The sequence below is a fragment of the Symphodus melops genome (genome assembly GCF_947650265.1).
Source record: "Symphodus melops genome assembly, chromosome: 12".
NCBI classification, from domain to species: domain Eukaryota; kingdom Metazoa; phylum Chordata; class Actinopteri; order Labriformes; family Labridae; genus Symphodus; species Symphodus melops.
In genome coordinates, this window is record NC_136702.1 from 6,983,368 (window position 1) to 7,009,236 (window position 25,869).

At 42.0% G+C, this 25,869-nt stretch overlaps 3 protein-coding genes across 4 annotated transcripts in view; 1 reads left to right on the top strand and 2 right to left on the bottom strand.

Annotated features, from left to right (window-relative positions):
* Positions 1-25,869, bottom strand: part of mfsd9 (major facilitator superfamily domain containing 9) — a 73,352-nt gene that overhangs the window by 41,013 nt on the left and 6,470 nt on the right. The gene's annotated exons all lie outside the window — the stretch shown is intronic.
* On the bottom strand, positions 93-15,164 carry inpp4aa (inositol polyphosphate-4-phosphatase type I Aa). 2 transcript variants are annotated; one of them, XM_079357251.1, is made up of 24 exons: positions 15,048-15,164; positions 9,785-10,064; positions 9,633-9,677; positions 8,372-8,490; positions 8,165-8,281; positions 7,907-7,986; positions 7,671-7,788; positions 7,166-7,256; positions 6,880-7,027; positions 6,020-6,150; positions 5,698-5,802; positions 5,494-5,602; positions 5,384-5,401; positions 5,075-5,288; positions 4,106-4,378; positions 3,854-4,001; positions 3,471-3,503; positions 3,178-3,350; positions 2,940-3,063; positions 1,982-2,249; positions 1,464-1,561; positions 1,255-1,367; positions 1,005-1,159; positions 93-581 (listed from the first exon to the last, which is right to left on the bottom strand). In XM_079357251.1, the coding sequence occupies exons 2-24, from the start codon at positions 9,882-9,884 to the stop codon at positions 449-451; spliced, it is 2,913 nt and encodes a 970-aa protein (XP_079213377.1). In that variant the 5' UTR covers positions 9,885-10,064; positions 15,048-15,164; the 3' UTR covers positions 93-448. The 2 variants fall into 2 exon arrangements, with proteins under 2 accessions (XP_079213377.1, XP_079213378.1); XM_079357252.1 differs by lacking the exon at positions 15,048-15,164 and having other exon boundaries at positions 9,785-10,238.
* Positions 15,719-25,780, top strand: slc9a2 (solute carrier family 9 member 2). The gene is made up of 13 exons (XM_079357253.1): positions 15,719-16,322; positions 16,455-16,669; positions 16,768-17,016; positions 18,678-18,928; positions 19,016-19,233; positions 19,540-19,739; positions 20,173-20,262; positions 20,350-20,420; positions 21,605-21,772; positions 21,875-21,980; positions 23,502-23,618; positions 23,826-23,913; positions 24,797-25,780. The coding sequence occupies exons 1-13, from the start codon at positions 16,058-16,060 to the stop codon at positions 25,207-25,209; spliced, it is 2,451 nt and encodes an 816-aa protein (XP_079213379.1). The 5' UTR covers positions 15,719-16,057; the 3' UTR covers positions 25,210-25,780.

A 25,869-nucleotide genomic window follows, 5' to 3' on the forward strand; every position in this document is an offset into this window, starting at 1 on the left:
GAATATCCACAGCCTTAAAGAAACAAACTGACTTAAATAAAAGCAGCATGGACAAGGAAGGATCTGTCCCAATCCATTACTTACTAATTACTCTAAAGTCTGAAAAAAAAGATTTCTTCTTTTTTTTTTTGAGGGACACAAGTTAAACTGACTCAGTTTGTGCCCTGATGCTACAACTGGCACAGCCAACAGTGTGCTCGGCACAGTGGCTACAATGAAACACAGAAAGCCACATTTTTACTGTTTCTGGATGTGAAAAGTGAGATTTGATTAATACACAAGGAGGGGGGAACTGCTATAAAACACTCTACAGTAGCACTGGCACTTGAACATCTTAATAGTGACTAAGCACAAAACAAAGGGTCGTTGTTCCAGTTTGTGTTGGTCTTTTTGTTTGTGTGGTGCTATCATCATTATCCTCTTCAGTCTTTTGGCTAGGTGAGTCCACTTAGGTCTCAACTTTCCCGTACGTCCCCTCTGGAGGGCGGTACTGTTTGGGGAAGGCTTTGAGCTGGAGAGCATTAAAGGCGTATTTACGACATCCCACATTCTTCATGGTGTTTTCTCTCCTGCAGCCCTCACTGTGGAGAAACAGAATCAGTGCATTATTATTATTTTTGTCATATATTTTAACAGGCTGTTGGTGCAGGGTTACTATACAGTGGCCAACAGTAGCTAAAAACATTTCCATGAGCTACGTAAACCAAAATGATGTAAATTCAAACTCACACAAAACAGTTCAAAACAAACACAACAGAGGAAACATTTAGTAAATGAAAAAAGATGTGCTGCAAAAAGGCCGAACACATGCATAAACATCAAATTCTGGTCTGCACAGAGGAGCGAATAAATTTCTTCATAGCATACGTTTCGCCAAAATCTAGTATGCCGACCACTTAGCACCCTCTACAGGCCTGAAGCATTTTTTTTGTTATGACTGAAAATGCTGTGATTTGGGTTGCAAATTTGTGTTGCTCTGTTTGGTTGTTGCTGAATTCGCTGACCTGCGCATACAGTCCAAGGCCTGGTAGAAGACCTGTGGGGCGAGGGCGTGCTCCTGCTGAAGGATCTGACACTGCTCCAGGGTCAGAGACATGGCCGTGCGGTCCTTTGCACTCTTACAGCTGGTGAAACGGACTCCGTTCAGGCGGCGACACACCTTCAGGGTTTGGAGATAAAAGATGAGTTTAAGAAGCAACAAAAGAATGTTTGGATTTGAGGGGTTGTGCGTTGAAGAAAGAGATGCAATTCTACCTCAGCTGCTTGCCAAAGAATCTCCACATTCTTGCTTTTCTTGGCGTTCACATTCTGACTCAGCAATTTCAGAAGATCGGGCAGACTGGTGGTGCTGCGGGAGCGAGGCAGGCCTGAAGAGTCGACGGAGGAGAGCAGAGTCAAATTCAATAGTAATCACATTTGTCCTTCAGATGAAAGTTTTCTGTATGTACAGTATCTTAACATACAGTCTTCTGGCAGGACTTCTTTAAACTGGTCGAAGTATGAGCTGAGGCGAGTCATGCTCTCCATATTGATCACATCTTGAAGAGACGTATCACCAAACCTGGACACAAATGTCAGATATTAGAGTTTAAATTAGTCAGTCATCATTTACCTCTCAATCTATTCTTCTGAATCTGAATTTCCCTCGGGATCAATAAAGTATCTATCTATCTATCTTCATTTAAACTGCTTTATCTAATTTCTCCTTACTTTTAAAATATTAAAAAGAGTGAAGGGAATAAAAAGGGAAATAATTCCCTTCAATATTAAAACAAGAAGACTATTGCACAATAGTTTATAATAGTTGGTCATTTACATTCACTTTTTCATATGATTCTTTTTTTTTAAGACCCCTGACAAAAAACTAACATATGTAAGAATTTTGGTCATTTAGTACAACATGTAATGTCAAAACTATTAGTATACATTTTTAAATGTCCTTCATTTAATCTTTCCCTTTACTTCGAGCTCAGCGACTCACTTCTCAGCCAGCGTCTGCTGCTCGTTGATCCCCACGTTGAAGAGGACGGGCTGCACGCGCAGCAGCATCCCATTCTGGATCTCTCGAGGCAGCGAGTCAAACATCACCCCAGGCATCGGGACCCTGACATTAAAGCCGTTCCTGTTACCTGTGATCACTGGAAGCATGTCTGGAGCGAAACCTGAGGTCGCCTGAGTGACTTTGAAGGTGACATTTCTCAAGTCCATTACTCCAACACTCATATCCTCCAACATGGCCAGCTCCTCACCTGTGAGAAACAGCAAGGCATACCAGTGTTCTACTATTGATGACTGTTTAATAATATCAAACACAATAGTTATCACAGTTTGGCACTGAGTAATCTATTTCACTTTTTAATGCATCGATACTGCATCATGTTGGTAATATATTTGAATTGTAGAAGTTTAGAGGTCATATTGATGTTATTCTGCTTTATCAGGGCTGCAAAAAGCTAATACATATGATTTACAATGACAAATTACTCTCAGTATTTAACCTATTCAAGCATTTATCATTTTTAAATCATACACTATTTTAAAGTGATTGTTTTTTTCTGACTTTCTCCACTGTCCTACCTCTAAAATAAAGGCACAAATAACCCCCATAATAAACCTTTAAAAGTTTTGATTTTGGGTCATTTGTTTGACTTTATTAATAAGACAGCTGAAGAGAGAAAGGAAATGTCAGGAGGAAAGAGTGGAGAATAGAGAATAGCATGCAGCAAAGGTCCGAGGTTGGATTCGAACCCACAGCTGCTGGGACAAGGACTGCAGTCTCTGTACATGGGGCGTGAGTCATGACCCTCGCGCTCTCTGGAGCCCCAGAGGATTATTTCTGCACTGTCTTGTTTCGAGAACATCCTAAAGTCTGTTGCTCTCTGGGTTAAGGGATTTAAACAAACACTCCGAGCACACATTCTCACACACACACACATTACCGTATGTGCTGAGCAGGCTCTCATACTGCACCAGCAGGCCGATGGTGTGCAGCTGCCTCAGGAAGCCTGAGTCACACAGAGAGTTTCTCAGCTTGATGACGAAGCCGCAGATCAGCGCTGTCAGCTGTAAGCAGCACATCAAACGGCCATCTTGTTAAAGCACACTATGCACATTGTGTAACTCTCGTCACTATGAAAGACAGAGTGCTTGTGGGGGGGGGGGGGGGGGTTGACAGACCGTCTGACAGAAGACGACGTCACGGCGGTACTGCATGGTGAGGCTCATGGCGATGGTTGGAGCGCTGTCCTGCATCAGCAGAAACACCATGGACTTCTTTGCTTTGTCGCTCATCAGAGACACACAGTCTGTCAGCGTGGTGAGGAGAGGGTGCAGAGCTTCGTTCCATTCTCCTGTGGATTTAGAGACAAGTTCATCACACACAAACAAACACAAACACGGGCTCTGTTTAGTTCCCTGCGATTGAAAACTTTCAAAAAAATATAGGAGGATACAGGAAATACTCCGCTCACCTGGGGACTTCTTTTCTATCTCTGGGCTGCTTTCTATGATGGAGAAAAGAAGATGATGACGACTCTTACTCCTCTGCTTGTAACTTAATTTAAGATTATATTTCAGAATCTCAATATCCAGCAGCATTAACACAGAACATGAGCGTGTGAACCTGCAGATGTGTGAAGCATGCGAGAGTCTGGTGAAGGGATGATGCTGATGGTGGAGGCTCTGCATTTGTTCAGTAAACCGTAAGTGACTATTCATGATAGATTAGGACTCTGATCTTTGTTCTCAGTAGTGGTGCATGATCATACAGCACAACAACAACTCTTTTGTGTGTATGTGTGTGTGTGTGTGTGTGTGTGTGTGTGTGTGTGTGTGTTAATGATTGTGGTTAAACCTTTCTTTGTGGTGGTGGGCTCCTCGGTGGCGAGCTCAAACACGTCCTCAGAGCTGCTGTCACTCTGCAGTCTGTCGCTCTGCAGCAGCCTGTCCACTCTTTGAATCACACACTCCAGACTCTTATCAACATTCAGCCAAACTTTCTCCTGCACTCAAACACACATCACAAAACTGAGTTAGAAAAAAAACAACAAAACAAACAACAGCCTTTAAACAAGATGTAAATGAAGCACAGGAACTTTTCTCTTACCCACTCCTCCTCGTGTGTGAAAGAGGCACGCTTGTTTTTACTCCCCTCGCTGCCATCTGTTGGAGAAATACGACGAGACGGCGAGGTGGCAGAGCGAGACGGGGAGGCGGGGTTGCGGGACGGAGAGCGTGATGGGGAACTAGAGGAGGGCGAGAGAGAGGAAGAGGATGGGGACGGGGTTTGTTGCTGTGTGAACTCGGGGCGGGCGGCTGCCAGGGCGAGGATGGCTGACAACAGCAGCTTCGAGTCGCACACGGTCACCAACTGACGGGTCTGCAAGAGGAGGAGAGACAGGAAAGAGGGGACGAAAAAATGGAAGATGACATTTTTTTTCTCTTGAAGATTTTAAGATGTTGTATTTATTTAGCTACTACTGAAAACCGCAGGCTTTAAAGCTTTCATGGCACGACAATATCTTTATAATAAAAGAACAAACAAAGATGAATATTTCTTTTTGTAAGGGAGGAACATTTGGTCTCACAAAATCCAACTAACAAACAAACAGCAGACTGATATGCTGCTCCTATTGTATTAAGTTTGATTTAAAAAAGTTGCCTCTGTGCAATCTCATATTTTTTATACTGAATATTTTACAACAACAAGACAAGACAAAGAGCTGATGATCAAGGAAAGTACTTTAAATTAAACAATATATCCATTTTAGTGCATCAGTGTGTCTGTGACTCAGAGGTTTGCTGACACTGTTAGTCTCAGTCTCATTTTGAGAGCAGACTCAGAACATACTCCTTTATCTGCTGGACAGTATTACATTTGTCCTTCTTCACCCAAACCCTGAATTATTTTTTGAAGATATTTTTAGCATGCAAGGTCAGATTGTTTCTATCCAGGCAATATGAGCTGAGATACAAAAATCGAAGAAGTCGTTAAAGCCTGGAAGTAGAGGAGAGAGATTAAACAAAGACGAGCCATTAAAGCCATGATCCCTTCCCTTCCTCCTCTCTCTCTCACCTTCTCTGACAGGATGGCCAGCGTTCTCTCCAGAGCGTTGGCTGATCGGTCCTTCGCAGCTCGAGACAGACGTTCCGTGTAGTAACACACCTGGGTTTTCAGAGTGTTAATCTGACCAATCAGCTCCTTCGCTTTAACAACATCCTGAGGCTGGTAGGTCATCCCTTTAGGGCTGGAACCACCAGAGCTTTGGGTGCTTAATGATGAGTGGGTGCTTGATTGAAGACAAGTGGAAGAAAGAAAATGGTAACTTGTGGAAGGAATAACAAACAAAAAAAAACGTTTGTAATACACTAAACATAATCTCACCTTTCCTCCCCATAGGTGCTGATAAAGAGAAAAATTGGGTTTGTTAGTCTCTCATGAAAAAACACACAGACATGTAGAAATGACTCAAGAGCCTGATTTTCTCTACTCACTGTTTCCTGGCTTCTTCCAGCTTGTGCAGCATTTTTCGAAGGCCGCAGCCTTTAAAGCCTTGATGATGTGCTGCAGGAGCGCCGATGGTCACGACGTCGTATGTGTGGTCTGAACAGAAGACGTTCATTAAAAAAAACAAAAACGTTTAAAGATACTCTTTTAACATTTTCATTCTGGGAGCACAGTTTGGCACAAATACCAACCGTAGCCAGTCTCTCCCTGTACTCTCATCCGCTGTATGTGCAAGTTTGTGGGAATAAACTCCAATTTCCTCTCAGCCTTTAAGGTACTCGACTTAAAAGATGGACCTGGGGGGGGGAGAGAAAGAAGATAATGAAGCCTTACATCCCTGTATTTCACTATCAAATCTTTTCATGTGAACAGGCTGTGTAGTGCTCCCTGGTATTAATGGGCTTTGGCATGTGAAATAAGTGGAGAGACAAGTTAAACTTAACTGTCATGCATACAGGCTCTCATGTGTCATGGATCATGGATGTCATGTTATGCATTGTTTGTGTTTCTGACCTTTGTATTCGTGCAGGTCACTGATGGTCTCCTGGTAGGTGAGGATGATGGTCTGATACTGAGTGATGATCTGCCTCCTGAGGTTTTCCCAACACGCAGAGAGCTCACCCAGCTCTTCCAGCTCACACACCCTGTACACACATGCATTTACAGTAATGACATCCAACTGACGCAATGATGACCTCACAGCTTCCGGTGAGTTCCGCTTTTTTAGTTTCAGTCAATTCAAAACATTGTCATCATGAGATATATCTTTGTGGCATTTAAGGAAGTGTGCGGGTATATCTTCTTCCCTCTGCTGCACCTGTATTGACCTGCATCTACAAGTATATGATGTCACAATACAGCCACCAATAGAAAGATGACAAGATTTGGAATCGGAAGGATATTGTTTTTTGAATGTTGAAGATAAAATAAAAGGCTACAAATAGAATATGAGTTAAATTAAAGATGACGGTGTGACACAGCTTTTTGTAATGTCTACAGATGAAAATATTCCTCAAATATACTGACACGAAAAAGTGAAAAATTAAAATCACTCACACTATTGTGAAACAAGAGAATGTTAGTTTGGGCCCCAGATGGGAGAAACCTGGGTTGCCCATGTGGGTCTAAGCTAGGGCCCATGTAAGGCCCACCCTGGGCCCATCTGGGCTTGCACACATGGGGCCACCATGGAACCCCTGGACAAAATTAACCGGGACCCAGCTGGGCCGCCCAGATGGGACCCATTCACCAGCCCATATCTGACCCACATGGGCCCCGCATGGGTATGTTGACAGGGATGGGGCCCAGCTAGTTTGGGCCCCAGATTACTTATATGGCATCTATCAATAATATCAATACAGTTAAGACATAACCTGACAGCATCTTCCTCCAGCAGCAGTTTGACAAACTGTCGAGGAATGTGCAGCGACAGAGCTGACTCGGCCATCTGCTCCAGGATCCGGAGATGGTTGCCGTCTGTGGTGGGGAAGCGGTACGTCCGTGACATGACGCCCCCAAACGCTGAAAAACAAAAAAAACCAAACAGTCAGTCACAGCAGTGAATCAGTGTTACATGGATGGCAATCCAGATGTCACAAACAATCAAACTGTTAAAGAGTCACATAGGACGTCTATTTATAGTTATAATAATGCACTCACCAGCTTTTAGCAGGGGGTCTTTGCACAGGGACGACGACTTGGATTTAATGCCCATGGATTCAGTCAAGCTTGCATCAACAGGGAGAACCATCTGACACAAAGCCACACAACAAATCATCATTTCACACTTTGCAACAAGAAGGAGATGTGTGAGTAGCTGCAGCTAATGAGGGCTGAGGAAGGATAATCAGTTGTTTGCTTTTTGGCTTTCAGTCAATCTAATAATTAATAAACTGACTAATCATTTCAACACCAAAACCTTAACCCATGACTATGATAGTGTATGCCTCCCGATGTGTCTTCTTACTTTTCTCTGCTTTATTTATAGCCAACAGTTAGCAATAAGTAAAGACTATAAGGACAATATTACTTTGTCCACAAATGGAAAACAAGGACATTTGCAAATCTAGTAATTTTTATGCAGAATCTGCATATCGAGATTTATCCAAATGCCAGCGTGTCTGTTTTGATTCATAAACTCAAGAGCCTTTTCTAGACAACTCACCCTTCCATTAACAGTATCTCCTCTTTGTAATCTGGCCACAGGAGCTCTCTGCTCTCTCTTCTCCTCGATCTGCCAGGCGATGACGGTGATGTTCCCAACTCGCTCGTTCTCCGCCGACCTGATCCACAGTGACAACCAGCAAATTACATTCCCTGAGCAGCGAATCCAGTCAATTAGCGACTGTCATTTTATCACTGATAGAGGGAAAGGAACACGTTGTTGTGTCTCCCTGTTACCTGAGAGTTAGGTGAAGTCTGTGGTGTTTGTCCTGCAGCAGCTCTTTCACAGAAAACATGGATGAACCGAGCATGTACATCTGTCAACGAAAAGCACGCACACCCACAGGATTTAGAGGATTTCACCTACATGAGTGCAGACTAAAAAGGATTTGGTATACAGAAGTAAATTTCCTTCCTAAGGGGATATTTGAGGACAAGATGTCAGTGACTGTCAGTCATTGCCTTTTAAGATTTGATTCTTGTGTTTGGGCTTACCGTGCCCTGCGAGCGGTCTTTGACATCGTAGACAGAAAGCTTGACCTGAGTCTGCTGCGTGATCAGAGAGTCCTGGAAGAACGCTACACTGCTCAGGAATATGGGGTTACTGGTGCCCTGAGGACAGAGATAAAGAGGGAGGTTAAAGATGTTATGAAATCTTCAGAGGAGGCAGAAAAGAAGATGGCGTGAGTTATCATATGATACCTCTATGATTTCAGTCTGAGCGTGTTTGGTCCAGAAGGCCTGGGGGGGAGTTGTGCAGCTGACGGCAACGAAGCTGGTTGGCTTACGATCCAACGAGGGAGTAACCAGCTCACTACAGGCTGCAGTGACATCAAAACACAGGAGGAGATTACAAACTGTGGGATTTAACAGTGGGCTGGTCACTAATCCCTGACGGCAGGAGAAATGTAGTACAGTAGTTTTTCAGTCGTTTACATTAATACTTTCATGGGATAAATATAGAAATAGTCGTTCCATGCAAACAATGAAGTCATCTTCTAAGCCAGTGACTGATAAAGCACATCATCCTTCAAAGCAGCATCAAATTATTTTTGGTTATTTGGAAATGGCTTAACAAGCTGTTGACACACCGTTCACATCAACTACGCCTAAAAGGCCGTCGACAGCCCTGCTAATTATTGCGTGTTGCTGTTTCAGATACACTTCCTGATAACAGGAGCACAAAATCTACAGACAAAGATATTTCTGCCACACTACCTCTCCCCTTCTCATTTGTTAGTGCTATTATTGTGAGCAGAAGCAACAATAAGCCCCACAAACTCAAAGGGGCCAAACAGTGCTATAAAGTGCCTCTGTTGCATCATCCCCTAGAGTCCCTAACTGCCCCTGAATGCATCATCAGCACACAGACTTTGCTATTGAAGCTTCACGAAACTGACAGCTGCGTGCAAAGCCTCACATAACCACGCTCAATGTTGAACAGCAGAAACATGTTCCATTGAGTGATTAGGTTTGATACATAAATTTGGCTTTTGATAACTCCAGGGCAAAGTGGGCTTTTAATCAGAGTTTGAGCGTGCGTCTTCTCGAAACAACAAGATAAAACCTCTTTGCTGTTCAAGCCTAACTGTGACCATGATCATTAAAGCCATCGCAATAAGTGTAGCCATTAGATCCTGAGATGAGTCTGGTGGAAAGGGACAAGACTGGTCTGCACAGAATCCCTACCTTAACCGCTATGAACACCACTGAGAGGAATTAAAACAGCTTTCTTCTTAAAATGTTTAAGCCTTGAGACTGGCGTCAAAGCAAACATGGCCGCAAATATGAACATGGTGAAACTTCCCTGTTTGTCCGAACGAAACAGGTTCTTTTACTACATAAACTGGGTACACGTCATGGCTTTTCAAACTTGAATACTTGACCATTACTTATTGTTATTATTATTAGAGTCATCCAAATATTTGCAGCAGGGTTTCTAAGTGGATCTTTCTGAACTTACCCACGCTAAACTCGAGCACTGGCTCGTCTGGATCCTGGCTGTTGCCTGTATGATAGAGAGATACAGAAGGGGGGGGGTGTTCTTTTTTTACACCAAGCCTTTTCATTATCAATGAAGCAAAAGGGTTACCGTGGTAGCAGTTACTTAGTTACCTGAGAGAGCCAGCCCCATCATTTCGGCCGAGAGATCAAACGTATTGGCCCGGTAGACCGACCATGGCCGATGGCGAGGGCTTCGCTCCTTCCCGGACATGGTGGGTTCACGTCAGGGCTGATGATTGATTTCAGAGCTGAAGGGCTGAAGAAGAGAACAATTGTTGTGCCACGCTAAAAATGTGCGAATTCGACTGTCACTTTAGTTTGTTTGGATGCGAGTGCCTTGGTTGTCCTTTGGGTGCTGATTGGAGTGGTCGCGCATTTCACGACGATGAGTCTGAAAGAAAAAAAAAAGAAACAAAGTGATCATCTACAGTATATGGCCATGGAAAATGCCAGACAGCTTTGATTGGGATGGCATCCTTTTCATTAAGATGCCAGCTGAGGTCTAGAAAAAGACAAAAATAAGAAAACTACTTATAATTGGCTGTAAGTGGCTGAATTCAGGCAGCATAACAGTTCTCAAGATACAGCATTAAATGAATAGCTAATATGAGTGGTCTTGACGTTTCTCTGATGTTACATGATGAGATAAACAACGTATGAGGGGTTGTGTAGTTTCCTCTCAGCGCTTGACTTCTTTCTTCCCCTTTGAGGATGTGCTAATATAAGCAGTGGGAAAAAAAAAAATCAGGCGAAGAAAAGTGTGACTTTTCACACAGCTGCGAGATGTGAAGCACTGCAGCAGATTGAATCCTCACCTTCAATCTCGTGCTTCAGCTTTCACTGAGTTTTGATGACTTAATTATGATTAATGTCACACATGAAATGCCTCGACAGATAGATACCATCAATGTCACACCTTTCCTTTCTAAACTTAGCCACTATAGATCAGATATCCTTGTCCAAAGAAAGCCCTATTATCCATCAGTTACTCCACAAATATATCAGAGGACATTTTGGAAATGATCCCAAATTGTTTTTTGTTTTTACCATTCAGACAAATAATTCAGTATTTTAGTAGCTTGTTCTTTTATATTGAGCTGGCTTCTATACAGCCCCAGAGATTAAAAAAGAAGAAGAATGAAAGATAGGAAATACTAGGGATTTAATTAAAATGTTTTTGTTCAATACTAGAAACATCATCCCTGAGGAGAATTAGTTTGATCTGTTACGTTGTCATAATCTCTTCTTTAAGCCCATCAAACGTAACTTTTTTTCAGAGAGCTGTCAAGGAACAGGAGTGAGACTGATGTGGAATAACAGACACCCCGTGATTGGACATAAACCAGGAACATTGTGCTGACAAGGTTCTGGAGTACGAGGTTCACTCGTGTATTTGACATTTGGTATATCTTCAAGTTTGGGCATCAAAGGCTCACATAAAGTAACGTAAAATAACGTGAGGGTTCATCATCTGGGGATCGTGAATATAAACAGAGGCCTTTTTTGTTTTGTTTGTGAAACATTGGTTCAAGATTAGGCATTAACGAGTGTTCATAAATGAGAGAGTTTTGCAAAATTGTCACTGGTAGTTTACACAGTATATCGAAAAATATGTGAAATTTCAATAAAATCCATTTTGGATGTAAACGTCACTCTGATCATTCAAACAATCATTATAGTATTTTGAAGGTTCAAAAGCAACGGTTTGATAGGCTGCTCATGTTGTTACTTCTTCAACCTGCCAAAATCATGAGCAACTGTGAGAGGACAGGAAGTGTGCGCTGTGCCAAGTGTGGCACACAGTAGATGTTGGAAGGAAACACTGACGCATGAGTGGGACTGAGCAACAAGATGAGCAAGATGCAAGTGTGTAGAATTAGATCCTGTAAAACACTGTTAGCACAAATATTATCGCCAGAGAACGGAAACAGAAGAAGATATATTAAACATTAAAGCAGCGCATGAAGAAAATGTGAAAGGTTATAGGAAAAGAAAAGTTCTTTGATGACTAAACGGAGCTGAAAGCTGCTTCAAAAGGCCGCACGAGACTAATGTTTACATATCCTGTGCCAAGTCAGACTCCCTTAACCTCGACTATTTTACTATTTAGTGCGTGTGTGTGATACACAAACAACTACTTGCCTTTGTAGCGAGCGATAAAAGACATTCATTTTACATCTGTACTAAACCCTCATGTACAAAAACCAAGCTAATATCTGTTACTGTGGGTGTCCACCAGTCTTGTATGTGTCACTGTGATACACTGACCAAAGGAGAACAACTGGATGTGCAGCATTGTGCATTCATGTGTTAAGATTTGTGTAATGGACGTCTATTTTTACATGTGAACCAGTTTTGATGTCACACTCCACGTGCAAATGAAGACACGGTCTCTAAATAAGAGTGAGTGTATGTATGAGTAACTGATTTGACTTTTGGTGACATAACATTGACTTGCATTATTGTATCTTTTTATTATACCGACCCTCACAGCTAATTGTTCAACCCTATACAAACCACAACCTTAATCACTGACCAAAACTTGTGCTTTATCCTATTGGGATTTGTGTCCACGAATTCAAGCTCCCCCAAGTAGTGTAGCGTCCCCCAAATGTAGGGTAAATCAGAACACTCTCACACACGTTCATTTCCTGTAGACTAAAAACTTAAAGCTACGTTACACAAACTACAAACAAACAAGCGGTCCCCAATCCACACCTTTACTGTAGATTAGGTCAGAACACTCACCTGTTTACTTTGGTTACTTTAGCAGATGACAGTACTGTTTTGCATTACTATTCTGTAGACTCATACAAACTTAACTAACTGGGTTATACTCTGTGTATTACCAATAATAAAAGTCTGCATGTCAGAACGGCCATAACACAAAGAAATAATCAGCATCGTGAGGAAATCCAAAATGTGAGCGTGATGCTTTTTGCCAGTAGCATCTCTGTTTTTGGCACCTTCCTGTGAGACCAAAACAGATGAAATTACAGCGTGATGCTCTGCCTCATTAAGCTGTGAGGACATTATTGTCAGTGGGAGCTGCCTATAACATGCTTTAATCTACATGGCCTGGAGCACAGTGGGACGCTCTCTTGGTAACCCTCAGTGGATCTAATGAAAAACCACAGGGAGGCATGGATCATCATCATCACAACATCTGTCTGACAGTCATAAGAGACGTGCTTAAAGAGAGAGTGGTGCTAAAAAGATGAATCAATGAGCAGCTTCACAAGTTGATGGAAAATTGATTAGAAACAATCTGTTGACTGTGTTATCATGAAAGGGCTATGATGAACCAAAATTGCTCATATACTTACCAGTTTGTAAATTGTGAGGATTATCTATTTTTCTTTGTTTCGTACATTATTAGACATGCAATATAATTGGATTTTGTCTGTGGCTTAGACTAAAGAACAAAGACGTGTGTAACTTTTTTCTTTCTAATATTTACAAAAAACTATTACAGTGTAAAGAGCAATATATCAATAAATCCAATATGCGGACTTGGATGGGAATGCATGTTATCCCTCTTAAAAAGATGACCAATGTGATTATTGAAAATGCCAAATAGTCGAATAATGATCATAATGTCCATTAACTTATCGATTAATCACTTGTTTGGTTACAGATACTCATTACAAGCATCTACACTGACTAAAGGCCATTAGAATGAGGCTGAATCCTGACCAGCTCCACAGCTGCTCTGTGAGTGACCTCTGATCTCCAGAAGTAAACAAGGGTCATGCATGTGTCCCAGTTCTTTCCCACATTTAATGGCAGAAGTAGAAAGAGGGTGTAGGTGTAGCTGTTTGTGATAGGACAGGGAGGTTTTAGATGGTCCTCGTGGTACCGTCCTCAAGGGAGGTCTGGAGGCAAAAATGACCCAGTTAGTCAGACTGGCTGGCTGCACACAGCTGGCCCCCTGCAGATGCTGTCACTGCCGGCTGTACTGCAGAGCCTTTCTCCCACATATCCTCTTTCTTAACTCTCCCCGTCTTCTCGCTCTCGCTTTAAATCTCTCCTAAATGTCTAATACCCCCTTTTTTCTGCTTTGTCATCAGCCCCCCTCCCACACACACACACACACATTTTACCCAAACTATCCCCCTCCTGCATCCCCCTATAACCCTGATGTTCCTCTCAATTTCAGCATATTGATCCTGACTTAGTCCAGAGCTGAGCTGTGCTGATATGTTGCCCCTCAAGTCTGATCTACAATGATCAATTTGATGTTTTAACCATGGACAGCTTGACAGCTGACTCAATCCACCGCAACTGCATTGTTTCTGATCCGATTGATCAGAGAGGAGGAGAACATGCAAAACAGTTCATTCCCCAGAGGAGAGGATTTAGCCGCGCACACTAAAACATAAAGTGAAAGTAGCATCATGCATAATTAGGCTGTTGTTACCCAGGCAGCAGTAAACTGAGCATGAGAAAGAAACCTTTGAAGATGATGATTAATACACTCTTTCTAATGAAGCTACAGGATCACACACAGGGTTTGTGTGTGAGGTGGATCCTCGGTTATCACGATAATCACTGATTTAACAACATTGTGAAAACTGGCAGGTTTATGTTCGCCTCATTCTTCATCAAATCTTGACCAAAAACATGCTCTCCAGAACACTCAGATACAAACTACAAGGGGGAGACTGTCAGCGTAGGGAGAGGAGAACTTAGTGTATTTTGCTCGTTTTTCTAATATAAAAACAGATAAAACTATGATCAACAGATCAAATCCAATACACGCTCTGCTGAGAGCATCTGGTTGGCCTGAGCATGGCGTGACACCTTGGATCATGAGCACCATATCCGGTTTTTTGATGTAATGTGTACAAAAAAAAGAAACATTGTTTTTCCATAATCCTGAGCCAACACTGCCCTGGCCATTCATAAACCTGCATGAAACAGGGAGTCACCCGATCTGTTACCAGCCAACAACCGTGAAAAGAACCAGAAGGAAGACAAAGCTGTGCACTAGAATCTATTTATAGCAGCTTTGGTTAAAAATACAGTGATTTTAATTCAACGAGGATACATTTTTTCCCCACTGTCACACGGGCAATAACAAATATTGCGTCATGACATCTGATGATGCTCATTCGGTGATGTGCTGCATGATGCTGCAGGATGTACACCTCGCTCCGCACAGAACAACTAAAAACAGGACATGTCTAAGAGCAGAACACACACATCGACATTTGAGTCCTTCCTAACGGGTGTAAACATGTCTTATGCTGACCCTGCTACGAGAAGGAGGTGCTGCTCCTTCTGTACGGTAAAGTCTACCCATACGCCCCAAACAAACAAATGATCACATGTCAAATGTGAAACATGCGAAAAATATATATATGAGACATACCTTTTAGAGAAAAGATAAGGTTTCTGTTCAAGCTCGAGAGCATCCTTGTAGCACACTCGACGATGTCTGCAGTCAAGACTCGCCCTGACTCCCTCTGACACATCGAGACGTAATTCCTCCTCTGGGTGCAGTGCCTCCTCCCTCCACAAGGGTGCACTAACGGACTGATCTGTCACAGAGATTGTACCAACCGAAATAAACTCAGGGTGGAGGACAAACTTTACGCGTGTGCCTACTGGGAAAACAATGAGCAGCGATGAAATACAATTATGATGAGTTGTGTGCATCTTTTTGTGACTTTAACGCTTTTATCTTGTGCCAGTAATGGAAGGGTTAATATAAATATGAATAGAATATGCTATTTTCAAGTAGATTTTTGACATAGAGGGCAACTATTCACAACATTAACTATTTATTCTATTTAAACTTAGTATATAAATATGTTTTATTTTAATATTTGAATCCTAGTCTTTAGATTAAAGTGGTTGGTTATTAGTAAATGGTAAGAATAAAAAGAAACTAAATAGACTATGTGCACATCTAGTCTAGGCTACATTATGACTTTATTTTTAATGAACCTCCAGGGCAAAATCCAAGAAAATTGTGAATCAGAGGATTTGGTCTCACCGAAACTACAAAGTGGACCGTGAATGTCCCACAGAAACACCTACACGTCCCACCTGTCTGATCTGCTGCAAGTGACACCCAATCATAGCCAGGCTCGAGAGCCGCGCCCAGTCCCCTGCATCGGAACTCACAGGTGAAGCACAGGTGTGTCCGTAGATGGAAGGAGACTGAGACTGAGTCTGAGGAAAACCAAATTGAGGAGCTGTAACTCTGGGGAATTTTGCCAAGATGATGGAGTAAGATCATGCGAGAACATTTAAATCGTCAGTTTAGAAGAAGAAGCGGATTTTCTTATGTCCTCTGCTAATTTCTGGTTTTCTACGCTGAAATTGGATTTGTATTGGCGTCAATATTAATTTCTCCTGCTGTGGTTCCCGTATTTAATGGATCTAATCAGCACCAGACGAACAGGAGTTATACTCCTTATTCTCATATTTTTAAGTCTTCTTCATGGCTCCAGAGGAGAAATCCCACCCAAACAAACACCAAGCGGTGTCACGATTGTGCCCCCGATTAGGCCCGACGTCCCCCACGCATATCCAGACGATGCTAAAGATTACTTACCTGTATTTACAATGGATTACCCGAGAATACAGATACCTTTTGAGATCACTCTTTGGATTCTGCTGGCTTCATTTGCAAAGATTGGTGAGTAACAGAAACATAGTGGGGATATTTTGTAAATAAAAACCTGTTAAAGACAAGGTAGGCCGGCAAAAGTGCTTCATTTAATAAACACTGTTACCATATTGAACTTAAGTGAATTCGTGTCTTTTATAGGTTTCCATGTGTACAACAAGATTACCATCTGGGTGCCCGAAACCTGCCTTCTGATCAGCATTGGTCTGATTGTAGGAGCCATCATGCACTCTGTCCATGAAGAGCCCCCTGCTGTGCTCTCCAGCAATGTGTTTTTCCTCTACATGCTGCCCCCGATTGTCCTGGACTCGGGCTACTTCATGCCCACCAGGCCTTTCTTTGAGAACATCGGCACGGTTTGTTTAAAACAACCAGTTACCTCGAACCAGTTTCAACTTGCTCTCTCCCTCTACAGAAAATGTGACATTTTCCTGTGTGTGTTGTATTTTTGCAGGTGTTGTGGTTTGCAGTGGTGGGGACTTTGTGGAACAGCATAGGCATTGGCATGTCTCTATTTGCCATATGTCAGATTGAGGCTTTTGGTGTTCAGGACATCAACCTCCAGGAGAACCTGCTGTTTGCAACCATAATCTCTGCTGTGGACCCTGTGGCCGTGCTGAGTGTGTTCGAGGACGTTTCTGTGAACGAGCAGCTCTACATTGTGGTGTTCGGAGAGTGTCTCTTTAACGATGCTGTCACTGTGGTGAGTAGGCCGAGACGGAAACTGTCAATGTGGGTGCATTTTGTGCTCAATAGTGGGATTTTTGTGCCTTTTAGTTTATACTAAAACCTGCAGCCACATGTCAGCCTGCTTTAGATCCCTTCAGGCTACTGCTTGTTGTTGAAACATTCAGAGCAATGTGTTTTTTTTTTTTTTGGTGTTTTCAATTTGTTAAAGGCATTGTTTAGGATCCTTTGAAATACTTCAGTGATCTAAAACTGCATCACAAAATATTCGACACATAACGGAGAGCAAATGAAAGTTGATTGGAAAAGTGGTGCAACAGACCATTAAAAAAAAACAGTAATAATGGTGTGGCCTGAAACATGGGTATTCTTTTCTCAACAAAACTTCAGCACACAGCTCGCTCCCTTTATTTCAAGACAGCTATTATATGAAGAGCAGATTGAGTATCAAATTTACTTTTCTTCCTCTAAAAGGCTCCGCTCAGGTTTCATCAGATACTGTCCAATGTATTTTTCTGGGTTAGTGTGCATGCATGGGGACATAATGTGTGGGAGGGAAATATCTCTGCACTGTTGGGATTGCTCAAGAGATAACTTGTTAAAAATTGGAAGTTAAGGAATGTTGTTAGAGACGTTAAAAAAAGATGTTTCCGCCGATCTGAGCTGTGTAGCTTTGTTTGCTCATGATGCCATCAAACCAGTTTCTCAAGTCAGTATTCATTTGGTTGTATGGGAGGAGCTAACACGCATACACGCACACGCTCACACACATAGACATACTCTCACACAGTCATCGTCTGAAACTAGACTAGCTAGTGCTCAAATTTCCCCCACTCTGCCTCTTCTTATTGTCCTTAAACAGACCCACCCATCCACCTCCATAAACCAGCTTTTACCTTTGGTGCGGCGCTGACCTCTTTGTTTAGTACACAGTAGCCAAGCTGACGCAGAAACAGAAGACAAACATTTGCCCAAGATCCCATTAAAGATCAGGTGTGGTCTTAGGAGCGAGCACCTTTGAAAAGACGACGTCATATTTGCTGAAATTGCCGATATTTATGATGATTGTTGCAGCTCCATGTTAGTTGAAAGTTGTCTTTAGGATAACAAAGGTCGGAGGTAATTCAAGTAGAGTTCTATTATTTCACAGCTGATGCTATCATGTTTATATTTTGCACACAAATTCAAAAGAGGGAACCGTTACGGCCTAACTCTACATACCCATTTACTTTTAATAAATCTTAAACTCGCACAAATACACTTCTATTTGTTATTGACCTTTCAACAGCTTGTTAACCAGGTGTCTGAGAGGCTAATCCAAGAGCAAAACATGTTTTTAAAGAGCAAAACTGGGGGTGACTCTTTGGCCCTGGTTTAGAGAATTCAAATTCTTGTTGTATTGTGACCAGTCGGTGCAGATGTCTCGGAGAAGACAGCCAGTCTCTCCCTTAAAGGCTCTGTTTCTAAGGGTCAGTAGCATCTTAGCTGAAATGGGCTTATCAAATTGCAAACAGTGCATTGTGAATATTTCAATAAATCACTGTTATCTACGAGCTTGTCATTAGAAGCCGCAGTGCCTGACCCGACCCTTGACCTCCTGGTGGGATATGTGGGCTGTTTGCATATGCGTTCAAAACTGCCTATAAGAGACATGCACCTGTGTACTGCTCTTTTCAGGTGTTGTACAACATGTTCACCTTTGTGGCAGACATGCCGGTGGTGGTGCCGACGGACGTTTTCCTCGGGGTGGCGAGGTTCTTCGTGGTCGGGCTTGGCGGGATGGGTTTCGGCATCCTGTTTGGCTTTGTGGCCGCCTTCACCACCAGGTTCACCTCTAAGGTCCGAGAAATCGAGCCGCTCTTCATATTCATGTACAGCTACCTGGCCTACCTGGTGGCCGAGCTGTTCGCCATCTCTTCCATCATGGCGTAAGTAGATTTTAGAATTTTTCCAAGTTCAAATATTTGAAAGGCTGACAATTTAGACGGATGGATGTTTTTTTTTCTCCCCCGCAGCATTGTGACCTGTGCCCTCACCATGAAGTACTACGTGGAGGAAAACGTTTCCCAGCGTTCCTGCACAACCATCCGCCATGTTGTCAAGATGCTGGGCTCCATCTCCGAGACACTTATCTTCTTCTTCCTGGGGGTCGTCACTGTAACAACAGAACATGAGTGGAACTGGGGCTACATCCTGTTCACACTGCTGTTTGCTTTCGTGTGGAGAGGTCTGGGTAAGCAGAGGGTATCTTTGTTATGTTTGGGGTCAGGTTTTGTTTGAGTTTGCGTCCGTCGGCACCATTCCAGAATTTAAGATGTCTCATAATGATTTTGACCACTAGTAGCTTGATGAAGTGAAATTCTTACGAGTGGTTAATATTTTTGTTGCACACACCTTTAATGCTTCATGAGCGTAAAAAAGGCGTTTAACTTTTTCTCTTTTTTTAGAAATAAGACTTTAGTGCGAAAGTAGCGATAACTGTAAACTGGCTAACAGTAAATGTCTGTTCTCAATAACATCTCAATGCCCCCCCCCCCAGGTGTTCTTGTGCTGACTCAGATCATTAACCCTTTCCGAACCATCCCGTTTAACCTGAAAGATCAATTTGGTTTGGCCTACGGTGGTCTGCGAGGTGCAATTTCATTCGCATTGGCCTTCACACTTCCTGATACGATTGGCCGCAGGCAGCTCTTCATCACAGCCACCATTGCTGTGATCCTCTTCACCGTCTTTCTTCAGGTAAGACATGATCCAATCTTCTTTTTGGCAAACTTACTTTGCGTGAGAAATATCAGAGTTTGAACTTCAAGAAATAAGTAAAAAAGCAACTCAAAGAAATCAAAGAAAAAAAGTTTGGAGTCTTTATTTAAGTCTCAGACATCATGAAAGAAAATAATTTTATCCAAGCCAAATGGTTTAAAGTCCAGAAAATAACTTTTTTTATGACTTAAATATATAATCAGAAAATTAGCACAAATAATTCCAAGTTAATTGTATCTTATGAGCACTAAATTGAAGTGTAACATATTTAATCTTTACAGCCAGGACCGTTTAAGTTATTTTACTATTTTTAAGTCCAACTGTTATCTGTCTATTTTAATTTTTAAAGCTTTTCTGCTTATTGTTTTGGGCTATCTGCTGAGTCTGTGATTACTCTTACTGCCCTCTACAGGGTATCAGTATTCGACCTTTGATTGAGTTCATCAACGTACGCAGAACAAACCGAGACGTGGGTACCATCAATTCAGAGGTTCACTGCAGGGTAAGCCATCGCTTCTCATTGATGTCAAAATGTTCGACATTATGTATTTGTTGGTCAGATTATGAAAAGGTTCACATCTTCTCACAGCTTATGGAGCACACCATCGCTGGCATAGAGGATCTGTGTGGACAGTGGAGCCACTTCTACTGGAAGGACAAGTAAGAAGACCTCCTCTGCTCCTCTTTGCTCAACAGAAGGCTTTTATTTACCCCATATTGCTTAAGTACAGTCATGAGTAGTCTGCAGATGTTCACGCTTCTCATTCAGCTAACACTACCCACTGTTTAACTGCTTTATATCATTATGTTTAAAGCGGGGTGACCTGCAGTGAAACAGGTTTACCAGCTCTCAGTTCCCCTCTTTGTGGTTTTTGTTTCACAATGCTATTGTTCGCTGCAGGGCTGTGTGGGAATGTTGGCAGCTATAATCAATACACCCTGGAGTCGTGTTCAGCTTCCTCCCATGAGCAGCATCACTGAGGGTTTTCCTCCTAAAGCTTTAAAACGTGTTTTACCTACTTCCTCATAGCCTCTTTTCAATCTTTTCTCGTCACACCAGCAGGGCCATACCACCAGTGCTACACACTCCAGATACTTGTCTCGAAAGACGAGTTCCTCAAGAATGTAGATTTAAGTAAATATTCAACAACGAGTTGTAAGCCTCTCACAAATAACAAGTAAGAAGAGAGTGCTGCAGTACAGACCTGACAGAGACCAAGTCTCCATCGATTGATGAGGTTTCTAACGGTTACAATCTGCAGAAATATATAGAATTTATCTGAGCCACAGCGACAAGAACAGTGAGCATAAAAGATAAGGTATTTTTTAACAGATGAGGCTTGAACTCTATGAAATATACAAGACTAGACACTATCTCCATCAACAGTCAACAACAAATAGTCATGATACTTTGAAGTGATATAAAAGTAACACTGACATGTAGTGTTTAAAATGGGAACTGCAGTTGTAGAGAGCCGTCTCCCTCCCTAGAGTTATTGCGCAGGCAGGTTGCCATGTCGACAGCCAGCACTTTAACATCAAATGCAACTCTTAATTTACTTTGCACATTAATCTATTGTTAAACTTTTTAGAGAATTTATAGAAAGAAAAACACAAAACACCACTCTCTAAACTTTATAGGTCTTCAATTCATTCCAGTGGCAGTTTGCTGAACCATGACTACATCAGTTTGATCCTTGTTTTTACATGTTCTTTTTGCACTGATCATGCCTCGATACTTTTAGCCCATAGTGAGTTACTGCAACAGGACCACCATACATCTCTGTTTTTCAAACTTTTTGATGACCATTACAAACCTTATTTTCTTTTTTTTTTTCTTTCAGGTTTATGAAGTTCAACAATCGCGTCTTGCGGAGGATCATGATCCGTGACAACCGGGCTGAGTCCAGTATTGTGGCGCTGTACAAGAAGCTGGAGCTGCAGAATGCCATGGAGATCCTGGACACAGTGTCTGGAGACATCAGTGCTGCTCCGTCTGTTGTCTCTCTATAGTAAGGAACTATCACCGTTGTTTCTGAAAGTCACATGTGCTGCTTGAATGTCTATTTAGATCAAATATATATTTTTAATAATCTGTTTTAAATGTCTTGTAGTGAGGAGAAGAAAAGTACTGCTAGACCTAGGAAGAAGTTCTTGGCTGAAGACTTGAAGAACATGCATGACATCCTTTCAAAGAACATGTACAGGATCAGACAACGGGTGAGATGTGTATTCATTTGCGAGATAAAAGCTTTTATAACACTATTCTGCTTTTCTAACCTGCATCACAGATGTGTAAAGAAATGTTTCACCTTTATTTAAGTCCTTTATTTCTTAACAGTTTTGGGGAATTGAAACTTGGTGGATTAAACTGGAGCGTCTGTGGCTCAGTTGGTAGAGTCGGCCGTCTCTCAACCGAAGGGGTGGGGGTTCATTCTCCACCTCTTGCAGCTCCATATTTTGACGTGTCCTTGAACAGGACGCATGGGATTAGTTAATAGTGATGGGCACTTTACAGAGCAGCCGTAGAAGAAAATCCCCCCCATCTTAATTTCTCTAAACAATTTTGATTGAATTAATAATTGCTTATTAATTGCCTCTCAGATTAACTTGATGACCACTTTGAGGCTCCAAACCTGGTCATTTTTGAGTAAAGGTAAAAAAGTAATCCATACATTTTTATTTCTCTGCAGCTGAAGGTCACCTTCATGAGCTGACTGCTAACAGTGGGGTGAAACTTGAACTTTAGTTTGTCGTTCCTTCATGAATCAACGAGCATTAGCACATTTGACATGAGCTCTTCAAATGAACCTTTCCTTACAAATACAGTTGGTTAGTAACATTGCACAAATAGCTCCATCAGACAAGAAAAACTGATTAAATTATTTTGTCTCCAGTCCTGTGATAGCTGTTTGTTAAACATATTTGTACTTCACATGTCATCCCAGCTTCCTTCTTCACCGAGTTTCAGCGGCGCCTTCCTCGCACACATGATGTGATTACTCCAGCCTCTGAAACTCAGAGCTGTTTTGCATAGCCACAGACTGTGGCCAGCAGTACTTTTCCATTAGTGAAATGACATCATAGTTCAAAAAGCCCACAGAGGAGCTTTAATGTGCAGTTAAACAAGAAGCATGTGCTGCTGCTCTTTTGATAGATGAGGTTTCTGATTATCTAATTCCCCCCCCCCCCCCCCCATGTAGCAGTGTGTCTAGCAGGTTTTTTTGATTTAATATTGGATTAGATGATAATGCAATCTTGACTAAGGACGAAGTTTGATCTGTTACTTTTTTTTTTTGCTAATTTGAAATGGAAAGGAGCATATATTTGACACGGAACATTTATCTTATGAGTGTTTGTCGGAGGTCTAACTACTAGCTGCAGGACAGACATAACTGTGTTGACACTAATGAGTATGCTACATGGAGAAGGTTAGTGTTTTGCAGCTCACATGTCCATATGGAGACATGGATCCTCGCCGCTCAAACAGGTGTGGCCATTGTAGATTGAGTAATCTTAGCTTTAAAGAATGCTGTTGTCTAAACTGTAAAGAACAGAAACTCTCTGCCTCTGCCTTTGTTTTAAACACAATCACAGGAAGTGAAGCTAAGTTTGTGTGCTGCTCACTTTCTTACACACACAGTGGTGGAATTTGTGAGTGGGAATTGTCTCCTGGTCGTTTACTTCTGCTCTACAGAGTGCTGAAGTTATGCCGTGTACCCTTTTGTGTTTCTGAACCAGACGGTGGCATTCACAAACAAGCACACCCTTCCCAATGAAAGCCACAGCAGAGAGATCCTGATCAGACGCCATGCCAGCATCCGAAGAAGCATCCGACCTGGAAGTTTTCAGACATCGGTACGAAGGAAAACTCTTAAACCAACAATGTTATTTATTTTAAGGTCCGATGTGAATGCAGGTTCATACTTGATAAAATGTTTATTAACTTCTCAATCAAATGAGGAAAGGAGATCCTTTTATTTTGTCCCTTAATTATTCTACTTTTCTCCTCTTCATCGTTTCTCTCCTAATCGTTGTGCTGTTTTATATCCATGTTGTACTCAGGTGGTGCCCAAATCTCATAAGTACTTCTCTCTTCCTGCTGGTAAAAGTCTGGACTCAAAGTTTCCTCCTGGGAGGCTGAGCTATACAGGTAAGCTTCAAAAACTTTGTTATGCTCTTGACTTAAACCTTTAGCAGCACCTGGTTTGTTGCATATACAGTATGTAAGATATCTGCTGAATTGATCATATAATTTACCTTACTATATCACTCATTGCAGCAGCTCAATTCTCCTCCTCCAAAGTTTTGATTCCAGTCTGTGACGGTCTGGTTTTGACCAGAGAAGGTTTTAAGACATTGCACGTGGCTGTTTCGGACACACCTCAGTTCGCCAGGCAAACCCACGGGTGTTGCAGCGATGGGAGCCGGCAAGCGAGCTGGTTCAGATATAACTGATTCTACTCTTTTTAATAAGCTCTACCACCAGAAAGGTGGTAAAAGTAGGAAAAAATGCAGAGATGTAGAGCTCAGTAAACATGGAAGCTTCTGTGTGATGGACCCCCCTCCCCTCCCGATTAATTTTGATAGGCATTGTGACTCCCTTAGTGCAACATTAAGTCAAATTTGTCCATGTGTCCATCAGCATTAGCTGTGATTTGTTTAGTGCTAATAAGCAGATGTGGAAAAGCGTGGACTTTTTTTCTGCTTGCATTATCTGCAAACAGCATCATTTATGTAAGCGTGTCTTCACTGACTGTCCAGACTCACAGAATCGTTTCACTTTAAACAAATCAAATGTTTCTATGAATGATTTAATTCACACAGCATTTCCAACAAGATTCAGCCTGTCATGTTTAGAAACTTGGACAGAGATATAGAATTTCAAACAAACCTTTGTTTAATATAGCAAACGTCTTTGACCCACCAGCAGCTTAACCAGGTTTAACTGTACCCACGGTCATTTGCTTATTAAAACGGTGTAAAATGTGTTGTCATTACACTGACAGTATAAACATTTTCTCCAATGATTCCAGATGATCAGGAAACCATGTCAGAGGTGGCCTACCCCTCCAAACGCTCTCGGTTTAACCAGCCTTCACGCTCGTCCTCCAGAGCCATGATGCCTCTGCGCAGGCTGGACACCCTGCAGGAGGCTCCGTCTGTCAGCGTGCTGGATGAAAGCACAGTGGAGGACAGAGGCAGGACGAGGGTCGGCATGCCCAGAACAAACTCCTCCTCTAGTGATTCCTGTGTTCCCGCTCCTCGCCCTACTTTTATTGATGATGACAGCAGCTCAACTGATAACTTAAGAAACGTGCATCATGAAACAGAAGAGGGGCAGCAGGAGCCTACGTCTCCACCTCCAGCTTGGGCTGCTGAATCCAGAGACAACGCAGCACGAAACCCTTTTCTCAGGAGGCCGCAGTGGAACCCGAAGAGGAAATAAGTCTTCTGAGCTGAAACAAGCAGCTGGACTGCCACAGACTGGATTTTAGGTTCCCTCACATAAAACTGCCTTCATAGTGCCAGGACAGCAAAGTACATTCAAAGATGGAGGTCCATGCATTTCTTATTGGAGTTGACCAGATCTCCAAAATAAAGCCAAATGGACAGCAAACACAGTTAAGTCAGCTTTTAGCCTTCTCAGAAACACAGTGCACTGTAGTGAACTTTTTCTTTTTATCGACAGTTATTTCAACCCTTTGCTTGTGACTTTAATAATTCCAGTTTTGTTTTAAAACACTGTAATTTAAACAATTTTCTTTTGACAATATGACGTCCTTAGTATTCCTTTTTTGTATTCTGTTGTCTTTTGTGTGACACCATAGGTTGTTTTTTTTATATACAGGCCAGATGAGTTTCACATGAGGATGAGATTGTTGAGCAGTTCAAAGTACGCTTTGGGCAAACTGAGGCCCTAGTTTTATCTATTTCATTACTGGAGCTCATGAATCAGAACCTATTTTAATTGTTTTTTGTAATAAAATGTGTACGTTGTTGAAAACTTCTATGAAGCATTTTTGCTTAAACTTCGTCGTTTTTAAGTACAAATGTGAGACTAGAAGTAGAGGAATAAAACATGGTTATGAGGGTCAGAGTTCAACAT

Excerpts from the sequence above, each read along its gene's own strand:
- slc9a2 (XM_079357253.1), top strand. The coding sequence starts at position 16,058 with ATGGATCTAATCAGCACCAGACGAACAGGAGTTATACTCCTTATTCTC. Across the intron at positions 17,017-18,677 it reads TTAACGATGCTGTCACTGTG|GTGTTGTACAACATGTTCAC; the intron begins GTGAGTAGGCCG and ends TGCTCTTTTCAG. Across the intron at positions 18,929-19,015 it reads GCCATCTCTTCCATCATGGC|CATTGTGACCTGTGCCCTCA; the intron begins GTAAGTAGATTT and ends TCTCCCCCGCAG.
- inpp4aa (XM_079357251.1), bottom strand. The coding sequence starts at position 9,884 with ATGTCCGGGAAGGAGCGAAGCCCTCGCCATCGGCCATGGTCGGTCTAC. Across the intron at positions 3,504-3,853 it reads GCCCACCACCACAAAGAAAG|AAAGCAGCCCAGAGATAGAA; the intron begins GTTTAACCACAA and ends TCTCCATCATAG. Across the intron at positions 3,351-3,470 it reads GATAGAAAAGAAGTCCCCAG|GAGAATGGAACGAAGCTCTG; the intron begins GTGAGCGGAGTA and ends CTAAATCCACAG.